At 35.3% G+C, this 14,688-nt stretch overlaps 1 protein-coding gene across 1 annotated transcript; it reads left to right on the top strand.

Moving 5' to 3' along the window:
- The first annotated feature begins 1,095 nt into the window (after nt 1–1,095).
- Nucleotides 1,096–2,382, top strand: LOC120075010 (uncharacterized). The gene has a single exon (XM_039028146.2). The coding sequence runs from the start codon at nt 1,404–1,406 to the stop codon at nt 2,199–2,201; it is 798 nt and encodes a 265-aa protein (XP_038884074.1). The 5' UTR covers nt 1,096–1,403; the 3' UTR covers nt 2,202–2,382.
- Nucleotides 2,383–14,688: the final 12,306 nt, after the last annotated feature.

The raw sequence follows: 14,688 nt of genomic DNA, 5'->3' as shown, positions 1-14,688 counted from the left end.
ATTAAAGTGTAGGGTGGATAATCGAATCTCAAACCACGAAGTTGATAGTATGAACATTATGCCAATCGAGTTACACTCTTGTCGGTGATAATTCAATTTTTATAATATGAACATTACAATCAACTTTTACTGCACACCTTTGGAAAATTAAATTTTTTTTTTTTGAAATCAATGCATTATTGATTTTGTAAATTAATTTCAAAACCATACAAAGTAAATTAATTTCACGGAATTGTAATTTTTACATTATGTATTCAAACTCTATAATTCATTCACTAATTTCTCTATAAAGAAAATTAAAAATAAAAATCCTAATTTGAATGAAAATAATAAAACTTAGGGCAGGTTTGAAAAATAATTTTAAAATAATTAAAATTACTTTTGTCATTTTTAAAATCACTTTTAAATATGTTTTTAATTATTTAAAATCAATTTTGATGAAATATGAATTACATTTAAAAATATTACATTAATTTTGAGTGATTAAATAAGTATTTAATAAAAATTTTAAATATAACAATTTTAAAATCACCTCAAACTTATATAAAATCACCGTTGATAACTTTGTCAAAGGCTCAAAGTTTACCAATTTCGTATCATGTACCATTTTTCTATAAAAATTTATTTTTTTTGCTTGCATTGGATAAAAAATTGATTACTCGCCCAAGTTTTAAGTAAAAATTGCTTATATATATATTTTTAATTTAAATTTCGTCTTTTTGGACAATTGATTTTTTTTTTATTAAATATGATCAATGATCCCTCCCTAAAAACAAATTAAATTTAATTTTTAACGTATTTTTTACTTACATTAAAGCACAGTATCGTATTGAGCTAATCAAGTCTACTGTAATCCTAATGTGATGATCATATCTATCACAATCTTTATTTTTCTCCATTCATCACAATACTCATGGCATTAAATATGGATATTGTCATGACCACATCTATCAAATATTGATGTGAAGTTGAGAAAGATGAAATTAAGATTACTATAGATATAATCATCTCTAATATGATAGCGTGGTATGTTTTAAATAAGTCGAAGGTAATTGTTTTTTTTAGGAGTGGGTCATTAATGATTTGCTCGGGATTATCTCTTAAAATTAAAAAGATAAAAATAAATTCCTTTAATTTTGCCATGAGAACAAATAATTGGGTTAAGAAATTCGTCGACGGCAGGTTGTTATTAAACGCCCTCTGTTTCTCAGAGTTGCTCTTCAACCAACAAAGTCTGATTATGAAAACTTGGTCTCTGAAATAAGCCTTCGAATTCTTTTAATTTGGCCTCTTCTCGATTTTGTTCATCTTCTTCCTTCTTCTCTCTCAGACCCTGTTTTCCCCCTCTTTCCATTGGCTCTTCTTCATTTTTATGCTCATCATTCCATTCCAATTCCAAATCCATGGCGATCGACGCCGCCGTTTCTCCTGACATTTCTGTTGCCGCCGCAATGAGCCCTAGAATTTCATTCTCTCACGATTTCTCCCTTACCGAACCTATTCCCGTCGAACAACGCCCTAGTTCCCGATCCAAATCCTCCTCCGGTTTCAATTCCAGCTTCGATTTCGATTTCTGCATTCCCGAATGTTCCGATCACGAATCCTCCTCCGCCGATGAAATTTTCTCCCACGGCAAAATTCTTCCTCTCCAAATCAAGAAGAAACCGGACGAGCCACTCGATCACTCTTCTTCTAATCATTCTCATGCTTCATTGACGCGAACGAAATCGCTCGATCTCAATGCGGATAAATGTTTGAAGAAAGATCCATCGTTGAAGGAAATCAAGGCTACGAGTAATGATTCTGAAGAGAAACAAAGTTCTAATTCCAATTCCAATTCCAATTCCAAATCGTTTTGGCGTTTCAAAAGAAGCAGTAGCTGTGGCTCTGGTTACACTCGGAGCTTATGTCCTTTGCCGCTTCTCTCGCGAAGCAATTCGACTGGCTCTGCGTCGAATATTAAGCGGACGCCATTGTCCAAAGACGGTGTACATCAAAAGCAAAGCTCTCATAGAAACGCGTCCAAAAATTCGTTACAGTGTTCGTCTTCAATTGGATATCAGAAACCTCCATTGAAGAAGGTACATGGTTCGTACGGTAATGGAGTTCAAGTAAACCCTATTCTAAATGTTCATTCGGGGAATCTTTTTGGTTTAGGCTCAATATTCTCTTCTGCCATTGATAGAAGCAAGAAAAAATGATTGGTTTCTTTTATATTGTTTTTCATTTTCCCCTGAATAGTAATCTGATTGTCCGATTTGCAAAAAGGTTGCGGAATGGAATCTGTAATTTCCTTTTTTACTCTCTTTTGCTCTTTTTGATATTGAATATGATTCTTAGAACATAAGATAATAAAAGAGCTGGTTTTTGTGGTTTGATTCACTGAATGATTGATGTTAAACAGAAGAACTATGAAGTTAATTTAAGAAAGTCAAAGGAAAAGGCAATGTTGAAATGTTAACAAAATGGGTTTAGGGATTGAATTTTTAGATAGAGAAAAGAGGATGAAGATGAAGATGAAGATGAAGATGAAGATGAAGATGGATAATGTATGGTAGGAGGCGAGGGAGTGGTGGTATAATTCAAGGCACATGCAGGCTTTTGGAGGAAAAAAGGACAGGTTAGGCATTTGCTTTTTTCTTTGTTTGTCCATTGCTATTCTTCTTTTTCTGCTTTTGGTATTTTCTAACACACAAAACATAAAATCTCAATTTGGTTTCCATCATATATATCTTTTCTTCTCTCTCTTATACAGAAACAGTGTACTTTTGTGTGTCTTAAGTGTTTGTATTTTGGCTTTGAGGGAATATCCTTGAGTGTAAAATCCACTATTGGGATCTTTTCATTCTAATTTGTTTTTAGCTTTAATTATAAAATATACATGTATTCTTTCTTTCCAAAGGTTATAATGTTATCTTTTTTACATTTTTGAGTCGTTTTGTTTAAAGTTTTTTTTAGATGTCTGGAAATAAATGATATTTGGGAATCAAAGATAAACTGTGTTTGGTTGTGCATGAAATATCTATAGAATTTTATGATAAAAAATTATGTTTATATTTAATTTATGAAATTAAGAATGAAAATCTTATTATAAATTTAATACATCAATGAATTAAAGAATAAACAACATTCAATATATCGATGAAAAATTAATTAATTATGAATCAGTAATAATTTTACTTATAAATATTTGAAGATTGGGTAATTTATAATTTAAAATTAACTAATTAATGCATTTAATAAACGTCATACTAATTATAATCTAATATTTAATCATTTTAATAATGAATTGAGTTCAATATTAGTAATTTTAAAAGAAAATATATTTTAATACACAATTTATTATATAAAAAGTGAAAAATGAGATAAAAATATCATATATTAATAAAGAATATTAAAAAGTGTTTTGTAAGGTATAATAACAATTCTATAAGTAGCACTCGAGCTCGACCCAAATGGTATCAGAGCCTTCAAGCTCAGCTTTTCATCAAATTTTCTCTCTATGGAGTAGTCTCTCTTTGGAGCCTTGGGGGAAATGAAGCATGAAAGTTAAGATTTTCTTCAAAGGTATGACGTTTAGTCATGATCATAAACTAACATTCCAAGAAATTTGAATCAGAAGTCTCTCTTATCCTTGAAAGGCTAAATGATATATCATATTTAGTGATTAATTTGTATTCTATTCGAAAGAAGGCATGGTTAATCTTGATGGCGGAATACAAATGATCACAAAATGTGATAGATACGTTTAAGTCTTACAAAGATTAAAGATCGATCGATTGAAGATTCTATTTTGTTTCAATATTAGCTTAATATCATTACTTTCATCACGCCTTTAAAGAAAGTTTTGACAGATTGCTTCAACATCCCAAGGTTCACTCTCTCTCCCCCATGCTTTTTAAATTACTCTATAAGATTTCTCACCCCCAAACGATCCTCGATAACACTGCCTCTTCCTCACAATCCAAAGAACCTCAAAGTATTGATGATCCTCTAAGTATCATTCAAAAATACAATTCAGCTGAAGTAGAAATTGCTAAGGTTGAAGATCGTCTAAAAAATTTGACATTCCTAAGTTGGATCCAAAACTGATCTATAAGATCAATAACTTCAATTTCTCTCAAACTAACGTCATTGTCATCACCGAGAAAAATCTCGCAATGAAGGATGAGTTTATCGAAATCAGCCTTCTTCCAAGAGAATTTATAGAGCAAGCCATAGATAGATTCAAATATTTACACATTGAATGTGTTCAAGTGACTCTTAAACCTCTATTCAAAGAAGGATTAGACGTTTCAGTCTATCTTGCCCTCAGAGATAAGAGACATCTTCGATTCTCACACTCTATTCTAGGAATCGTTCAATCTAACCTTGAAAGAGAACCAGTTTACTTCACGTGCAAACCGAAATTTACTATTTCCCTTCAAGACGCAAATCTTCGAGATACCTCAGCCTCGATGTCCATTCTCAAGGCCTCGAATTAAAGGACGGATCCCTCCCGTTTTCCATTTGCTATAGTATATATTTCAAGCTAATGCATACAAATGTATCGCCGAAAGCTTTAGGAATATCTCCTAAAGGAAGCACCATGCTTATGGATGTCAATATTGAGAAATCCCCTATGACTGTCCCAAAGCTTCTACAATGGAGTGAACTCACACAAAATCCAGTTTGGAGAATTCCAGGAGCGAATACTCCTGTTACAAAACAAAATGAGGATGCTACGATCACAGAACATCATAACGGGGATGTTGAAGTTCAGTTCTATTCAGAACCAAGATATGCCAGGATTCAAGAAATTATGCGTAGTAACCCAAGCATTTCTTCCGAAACGCGGCCAACTAGTCACACTTCTAGATCTATCCCCAGTTCTAGATCAATAAGAATGTCCGTAGATTTTGAGAGATCGATTTCAGACATTCAGTATGAAAGGAACGAAGGTTCTTTATCTCCTACTCGATCCGACATGGAAAGGAGATCAGAACCAATTTACAATCAAATTAATGTACTATCGACTTATGAGACTCCTGAGCAAAGATATGAGCGAAAGTACAGTCAATACATAGATCTTGGAGCTAATTCAATATTCCTTTCAAGAAATACTCAATCGGGTCAATAACGAGTCATTCCAAGAACCCGTAAAGGCTTCTGACCTCCACATGGAAGTCAAGAAACTCAAAAGGTAAGTCGCCATCAATAAGCAATGACTATCGATCCTGGAAAATGCATTCAGTGATTTCAACAGCAATCAACAAAAACGATTACCCCAGGAGAAACTTCAGGAGTCCAAAGAGATGATATAAAGGGAATCAACTATATCAGTAAAGTCTACAATAAAAAATGGTTATCTAAGGTCACCATTAAGGTCCAAGATTTCAAGTTTGAAGTAGTTGCCTTACTGGATTCTGGAGCGTCTAAACATCATCCAAGAAGGATTAATACCCTCAAGGTATTTTGAAAAAACAATGGAAGTTCTGATCGGAGCCAACAACCAGAGACTTCACATTAATTATAAGTTGCCAAAAGTGCATATTTGTAAAGGAGATGTGTGTTTTGCTAACACATTTCTTTTAGTCAAAGACCTATTGGAGGAAGTTATTCTAGGCACACCCTTCCTTACTCAACTATACCCTTTTCATGTTTCTGAGAAAGGATTATCTTCTTAGAAATTTGGAAAAATAATGACTTTTGAGTTCTATCATCCGATAACTCTTAAGTACATTTCAAATATTGTAGAAGAAATCCAACAGTTTATCAATAGGATTTCTAAGAAAGAGAAGCAAACTGAGTTCCTTCAAGATGACATTCAGAATAAGAAGGTTGCTGACCAAATTGCTAAGCCTTCGGTCCAGAAGAAAATCCAACATCTGCTAAAGAAAATGGAAGCTAAAATTTGTTCGGACATCCCAAATGCCTTTTAGGCCTGGAAAAAGCATATAGTTGAGCTTCCTTATGTCGATGTATTTGGTGAACCCCAAATTTCCATGAAGGCTAGGCCCATTCAAATGTCAAAAGACCTAATCAAAATCTACAAGGTAGAAATTGATGAGCTCCTTCGAAAAGGGCTTATTAGCCCATCAAAAAGCCCATGGTTCTGTGCGGCCTTTTATGTCAATAATCAAACCGAGAAGGAACGAGGAGTTCCAAAATTAGTAATCAACTATAAACCCCTTAACAAGGCTCTCAAATGGATTAGGTATCCCATTCCTAATCGACAATATTTATTAAAAAGAATAACCTCAGCCAAGGTTTTCTCAAAGTTCGATATGAAATCTAGATTTTGGCAAATCCAAGTATCTGCAAAGGACAGATATAAAATTGCATTCAACGTCCCCTTCGGACAATACCAATAGAACATCATGCAATTTGGATTAAAAAATTCTCCTTCAGAATTTCAAAATGTCATGAATGACTTATTCAACAAATATCAGGATTTCACTATCGTCTATATAGATGGTATCTTGGTATTCCCGAATACAATTGAACAACATATTAAGCACTTGCAAGTGTTCTTCAACATTATTAAGACAAATGGTCTTGTGGTGTCTTTACCAAAGATCAAATTGTTTCAAACGAAAATTAGATTTCTTGATTATGACATTAATTAAGGAATAATCAAATCAATCTAACGATCGCTAGAATTCGTGGATAAGTTCCCAGACACTATTCAAGACAAGACACAACTTCAGTGCTTTCTTGGATGTATAAATTATATTGGAGACTTTATCAAAGACCTCCGTACCATATGTCTCCCCCTTTATGAAAGATTTAAAAAGAACCCAAAACCATGGACGGACGAGCATACTCGAGCAGTCCAATCAAAAAAAGTTTAGCAAAAGGCATCCCATGCTTATCGTTAATAGATTAAAAAGCTTATCCAATTGTGGAAACTGATGCATCTGACATTGGTTACGGCGGCATTCTCAAGCAAGGAATTAATGGAAGAGAAATAGTAGTCCGTTATTATTCTGAAGTTTGGAATGATGCTCAAAAGAACTATTCCATAGTAAAAAAAGAGATTCTCGCAATAGTAAATTGCGTTCAAAAGTTCCAAGGAGATCTTATCAACAAAGATTTTCTGGTGTGAACGGATTCAAAGGCCAGTAAATACATCTTTGAAAAGGATGTGAAGAATCTAGTTTCAAAGTAAATCTTTGCAAGATGGCAAGCAATCTTATCCTGCTTTGATTTCAAAATTGAGTCTTTAAAAGGTACGGAAAACTCTCTTGCAGATTATCTAAGTAGAGAACACCTCTCAAGGGAACAACCTCCTAAAAGATATCTCCCTCGAAAACCCCTAAAAGCTCATGGAACCTCTCGGCCATCCTCGGCCACTAAGGCAGCCTCCGCTGACGCAGAACATTCAGGCTAGCCCTTCCAAGGCTAGTATTTCAAAGGGGAAACAACCCATCTCTCAATCTTTTGCACCATCTCCCATGAGTGCAGAAAATTATGCCATGGACACCGAATTTGAAGTCGTGTCTAGAAGGCGTCAAGGCAATGCCTAAAAGGCACTTTCAATACAGTTAGGATCCTTAAGCCTGCCTCCTCAACCCTCAACAACACTGTTACGTCCTTCGGGAGCAAACAACTAAAATAAGAGATCCATGAGGTCATCTTCAAATTTAATTCCCAAAAACCCATCAACATTTTCCCAGGTGGAAAGCCAAAGGTTTTCCAACCGAGGCCACCAATTTCGGGATATTTCACTAAAATAACAATGGTCAATCTAACAATCAAGCCAGATTTTGACGGACCATCAATTCAAGAAGTTTGTTCTCAAGTATTCCCTCACGGATTCAACTATCTTCCCGAAGATGTATAAAAAACAAGAACTTTCTACAAATTCATCTTGGTGGACACAAAATTCGTAGAAACTACTCATGTTCCGGATCGTTCCAATCCTTAAAAAATCGTATACTCAAAATTGAGAATATTCAAAGTGTTAACTCCATCCTACTGGAATCAAGGGATATTTGTAGCAAAAAAATTCTCAAAACCCTTCAAACCTCAAACATATACATGTTGTGACTACATGCGAGCATGGTATAATATTTTTTGGTTTCTAGCATACAACCATTCTTGGTTTGTGACATTTTGTAAGCAAGCTTGCAAAATGTATTTTCCAAATTCGTTTCAAACATGGTAGAACTATTTTAGACTATTAGAAGAAATCTTCCCGGTTGAAGTCCAAAAGTCTTACCACCTTTTTCAAAATAGCATCTATGCATCTCCTCTTTCAAAGACGTTTAGATTTGCATGATATTTTCAAATTCCGTAGATCTTTTGTTGGAATTTCATACTAAGACCAATTGTAAAGCCTTAAGAAAAGCACTAAGGATCAAGTGGTGGGAAAAGTTTGTCTACTCTCACCTAGAAGTGTCAAAGCTAAAAGATTGGTTCAGAGCCAATGTTCATTTACAAGATCTATCTCGTCAAGAAGATGAACAATTTACTTTGACGAAAAATTCAATCATGAGTTCTCCCACTGGAGCAGGATCACACGCTGATTTTACTTCAGTTCTCAATACAGTTGTCAGGCAGTTATCAGACCATGACAAAACTCAAGAAGATGCAAATTCTTTTGCATCAGTAAATAATGAAGTCGAAGACGACGAAGATGATTATGATCCCTTCGCCAATTACGACATCAGTGACCCATTTTCAGACTCACAGCCAAATTAGTCTAAGAAATGGTGACTCAAATGTTTATTTAAATTTAAAATTATGTAAATTATTTAAATTTCTTTTGTACAAAGGTGTGTAATCAGTCTGCAATTATTATCGCCGTTCAAAAGAACCTACATTTATGGCAGAGATGATGGAGATAGTATGTTTCTGAAGTGGATCAACCACCCACCGGCCACCGTGGTTAGCTGAAGATTGGAAAGCTCGGACAAATCATTGTGATAGAAATGACTATAATATCCCATTAACTCATAGGATTACGTTGGGCAATCAAAGTAGGCAGGGTAGCCAAAGGAGTAAGACTCTAGATCGTAGTCTCAAAAGAGTTGATACAGTAGATATATTCAATAGCCGTTCCAATCAAGGTCATTCAGGAGAAACTGAGTGACATCATCAATAGCTATCAACTAAAGATCTTATCAAGCGTGCTTGAAGATAATGCAGACATATCCTATCTTTCTACCTTTATTGTTTTATTATTGCTCTGTGCTTTATTACTTTTTTTTTATTACTTTTCTCATTATGATAAGATAACGTCAAGTGGAGGTCCTGTCCCATCAAAAAAATCTTATTATAATCTTATCTTTTTCAAAAAAGAAAGATTCCAAAAGGATAAAATGTTGTCCTTAACCTTATCTCATCATAATGGGAAAAGTAATAATAAAGCAATAAAGCACAAAGGAATAATAAAGCAATAAATGTAAATAGATGGGATATCTTTGCATTATCTTCAAGCACGTTTGATAAGATCTTCAGTTGATAGCTATTGATGACGTCACCCAGTTTCTCCTGAATGGCCTTGATTGGAACGACTATTGAATATATCTACCGTATCAATTCTTTTGAGATTACGATCCAGGGTCTTACTCCTTCGGCTACCCCACCTACTTTGATTGCCCAACGTAATTCTTATGAGTTAATGGGATATTATAGTCATTTCTCTCATAGTGATCTGTCCGAGCTTTCCAATCTTCAGCTAACCCTTGTGGCCGCTGAGTGGTTAATCCACTTCAGAAACATACTATCTCCATCATCTCTGCCATAAATGTAGGTTCTTTTGTACGGCGATAATAATTGCAGACTAATTACACACCTTAGTACAAAAGCGATTTAAATAATTTACATAATTTTAAATTTAAATAAATATTTGAGTCACCATTTCTTAGACTAATTTGGCTGTGAGTCTAAAAATGGGTCATTGATGTCGTAATCGGTGAAGGGATCATAATCGTCTTCGTCGTCTTCGACTTCATTATTTACTGATGCAGAAGAATTTGCATCTTCTTGAGTTTTGTCATGGTCTGATGATAACTGTCTGATGACTGTATTGAGAACTGAAGTAAAATCAGCATGTGATCCTACTCCAGCGAGAGAACTCATGATTGAATTTTTTGTCAATGTAAATTTTTCATCTTCTTGACGAGATAGATCTTGTAAATGAACATTGGCTTTGAACCAATCTTTTAGCTTTGACACTTCTAGGTGAGAGTAGTCAAACTTTTCCCACCATTTGATTCTTAGTGCCTTGCTTAAGTCTTTAAAATTTCTATATGGTCCTAGTTGGAAATTCCAACAAAAGATCCATGGAATTTGAAAATATAATGCAAATCTAAACATCTTTGAAAGAGGAGACACATAGATGCTATTTTGAAAAAGGTGGTAACATCTTTGGACTTCTACTGGGAAGATTTCTTCTGATAGTCCAAAATAGTTCCACCATGTTTGAAACCAATTTGGAAAATGCAATTTGTAAGCTTGCTTACAAAATATCACAAACCAAGAATGGTTGTATGCTTGAAACCAGAAAATATTATAGTCACGGTATGTATATGTTTGAGGTTTGAAGGGTTTTGAGAATTTTTTTGCTACAAACATCCCTTGATTCTAGTAGGATGGAGTTAGTACTTTGAATATTCTCAATTTTGAGTATACGATATTTTAAGGATTGGAACGATCCGGAACATGAGTAATTTCTAAGGATTTGGTGTCCACCAAGATGAATTCGTAGAATGTTCTTATTTTTTATACATCTTCGAGAAGATAGTTGAATCCGTGAGGGAATACTTGAGAACAGACTTCTTGAATAAATGGTTCGTCAAACTCTGGCTCGATTGTTAGATCGACCATTGTTGTTTTAATGAAATATCCCGAAATTGGTGGCCTCAGTTGGAAAACCTTTGGTTTTACCACTTGGCAAAATGTTGATGGGTTTTTGGGAATTAAATTTGAAGATGGCCTCATGGATCTCTTATTTGATCTATTTGCTCCCGAAGGGCGTAACAGTGTTGTTGAGGATTGAGGAGGCAGGCTTAAGGATCCTGACTGTATTGAAAATGCCTTTTTGGCACTGCTTTGACGCCTTCTAGACACGACTTCAAAGTCGATGTCCATGGCATAATTTTCTGCAATCATGGGAGATGGTGCAGAAGAATGAGAGATGTGCTATTTGCCCTTTGAAATACTAGCCTTGGAAGGGCTAGCCAGAACGCTCTGTGTCAGGGAGGCCGCCTTGGTGGCTGAGGATGGCCGGGAGGTTCTATGAGCTTTTAGGGGTTTTTGAGGGAGATATTTTTTAGGAGGTTGTTCCCTTGAGAGGTGTTCTTTACTTAGATAATTTGCAAGAGAGTTTTCTGTGCCTTTTATAAGCTTAATTTTGAAATCAAAGCAGGATAAGATTGCCTACCATCTTGTAAAGATTTGCTTTGAAACTAGATTCTTCACATCCTTTTCAAAGATGTATTCACTGGCCTTTGAATCCGTTCGCACCAGAAAATCTTTGTTGATAAGATCTGAGATGATAATCCTTTCTCAGAAACATGAAAAAGGTATAGTTAAGTAAAGAAGGGTGTGCCCAGAATAACTTCCTCCGATAGGTCTTTGACTAAAAGAAATGTGTTAACAAAATACACATCTCCTTTGCAAATATACGCTTTTGGCAACTTATAATTAATGTGAAGTCTCTGGTTGTTGGCTCCTCTCAGAACTTCCATTGTTTTTTCAAAATACCTTGAGGGTATTAATCCTTCTTGGATGACGTTTTGGTTTGTTCCAAAATCCAGTAAGGCAACTACTTCAAACTTGAAATCCTGGACCTTAATGGTGACCTTAGATAGCCATTTTTTTTATTGTAGACTTTACTTATATAGTTGATTCCTCTATATCATCTCTTTGGACTCCTGAAGTTTCTCTTGGGGTAATCGTTTTTGCTGATTGCTATTGGAAATCACTGAATGCATTTTCTAGGATCGACAGTCGTTGCTTATTGATGGTGACTTCCCTTTTGAGTTTCTTGACTTCCATGTGGAGGTCAAAAGCCTTTATGGGTTCTTGGAATGACTCGTTATTGACCCGATTGAGTATTTCTTGAAAGGAATATTGAATTGGCTCCAAGACTTGAGACTTCATATTTTGGCCTTCTAGAGACTCTCGAAGTTTTAGGAGGACCATTTTCCAAGATATTTCATCAGGAATCTCTTCTATTAGATCAAGTAGGTGCTCCTGGTCTCTTGTTAAAACATTGATACATCCTGTGCAAGGAACAACCTCTTCTGAAAATTGAGAGGAATTGGAAGAATATCCTTCAGAAGAGGAATCTTCAATAACTTCATTAATTAGTCCCTCGGAAGATGATTCTTCTGAAATAGAAATTTTATCTTTAGAACGGATGGCAAAGAGAAGAGATTGTTTTAGGTCATTGTCAATCTCTAGACTGTTGATTTTTTATTTTTTTTTATCAAGGGGCATTTATTAGCATAGTGACCCTGTTTGTTGCATTGGAAACAAACGGTCATTTCTTTTTACAATACTTCTTGTTTCTATTGTATTACTTCCTCTTCCGGGGTTTTTCTTCATCTTTCATTCTTCGTCCTTTGCTTTAGGATTTCTTAGAAGATTTCTTCTTTGTTTTTTAAGGCGGTAGATCTTGTTCAACGCCGTATTGTTTGCAGAAAGTCCCTAATTCCTTTCGATAATCTGCATCTTTGATGATTCTTTGATTATGCTTGTTGTCTTTACAAAGACTTAAGCATAGTGCTTGAATGTTACTGGTAATGTCTCCATAGGTGAGAGAGTTCCAATTGATTTCATTTCCTTCGAAGATCTCAGACATCTTCTGATAAAAGTTTTCGGTAATATAAGGAGGTAATTCTTCTACAAATTTTCGTTTCTAGATTTCGTCTCTGCAGGATGTAAGGTTATAAAGTCGCGCCATAAAAACATCCTTGTACCATTTGAAATCACTTATCTTTCTACAACGCATCTTGAGAAGTGCTTCAGTAGCTTGACTACTGTAGATGACTGTTCGTCCTACAAAGTGTTTCATTGTAGTGTATACCAATAAGTTAACCATATCTGGTTCATTTTGCATTATCCCCATTGGGGCTATTCTTGCTCTTGGATTTCCTTCTTGCTTTACCGTAACTGTCTTTGTGGCAGTTAGGATGGTCTACCTTTCTTGTTCAGAAAGTTGATTGTGCCACCAGTTCATCAGATTTCCTATGAATCCTGAAACCAGAATGTGAGCAGTTCTTAGAACAGTTTTTCTAGTGCTGTAGGCGGTAGCAGCTAAAAGCATTTCTTGGAAAATATTCATCATTTGTTGATCGGAACATCCGTCAATGTTCCAGCGTATAACAGAGGTTCCATCATAAGTCTTTTAATCTGGACGAAAATCATCCCATCCTAGATCTGGAGGAGAGGGTTTTGCATAATGATTCTTCATATTTGTGCTATAAGAGACAACATGAAGGATTTTTGTATAAGATGTAGAAGTCCCTTTAGACTCTTTTATCATATTAGAAACTTTGGAGACTTTGGTCTTCTTTGAAGAGTCTGCTTCTCCTTTGTCAATCTTGAATACTGACAATTTCTTATTGATCTCAGCTAGAAGTTCCTCTGGATTGCCTTTCAGATCTTCAATGGGAAAGGTATTTGGTTGGAAGATTGGTTGGTTTGGATCAATCTTTGGTATGCCCTTAAGGCTTGAACTTGAGGTAGCTTTTTTATCCTTTATTTTCTCAACTGTCTGGAGAGGATCGTTAGCATTTTGTTTGAGTAATTCAGGTTATGTTGGATGTTTTTCATTTCTCGTACTTCAAATTTTGAGACTTTCTCTTCATCGATGGTTTTGTATATAGAGGATACCATCTTGATGGCTGGGACTATCAGGTGAGAAAAATAGGATTCTTCCTCAGGCAGATAGTCTGCAATTATCTCTTTTCCATTAATCGTAATCCAAGTGGGGCTTTGTTTGAGAGTGAGATAGTGACGTTTTGCTGCTTCATCTCTTTCTTTCATTATTTTGAAGAAATCTTTTTTCATAATGAAAGCTCCTCTGGCCTCCTTTGGTTAAGATATATAGAGATCTATGTATTGACTGTACTTTCACTTATATCTTTGCTCAGGAGTCTCATAAGTCGATAGTACGTTAATTTGATTGTAAATTGGTTCTGATCTCCTTTCCATGTCGGATTGAGTAAGAGATAAAGAACCTTCGTTCCTTTCATACTGAATGTCTGGAATCGATCTCTCAAAATCTACGGACGTTCTCATTGACCTAGAATCGGGGATAGATCTGGAAGTGTAACTAGTTGGCCGCGTTTCGGAAGAAATGCTTGGCCTACTACTCATAATTTCTTGAATCCTAGGATATCTTGGTTCTGAATAGAATTGAACTTCAACATCCCCGTTATGATGTTCTGTGATCGTAGAATCTTCACTTTGTTTTGTAACAGGGGTATTCGCTCATGGAATTCTCCAAACGGGATTCTATGTGAATTCACTCCATTGTAGAAGCTTTGGGACAGTCATAGAGGATTTCTCAATATTGACTTCCATAAGCATGGTGCTTCCTTTAGGAGATATTCCCAAAGCTCTCGACGATACATTTGTATGCATTAGCTTGAAATATACATGATAGCAGACGGTAAACAGGAGGGACCCGTCCCTTAATTTGAGGCCTTGAGAATGGACATAGAGGCTGAGGGCATCTCGGAGATTTGT

This window comes from Benincasa hispida, chromosome 4 (assembly GCF_027475165.1).
Source record: "Benincasa hispida cultivar pf3 chromosome 4, pf3_genome.v1.1, whole genome shotgun sequence".
Lineage (NCBI taxonomy): Eukaryota > Viridiplantae > Streptophyta > Magnoliopsida > Cucurbitales > Cucurbitaceae > Benincasa > Benincasa hispida.
Note: the sequence above shows the minus strand (reverse complement) of the source record. Positions and strands in the feature narration are given on the sequence as shown.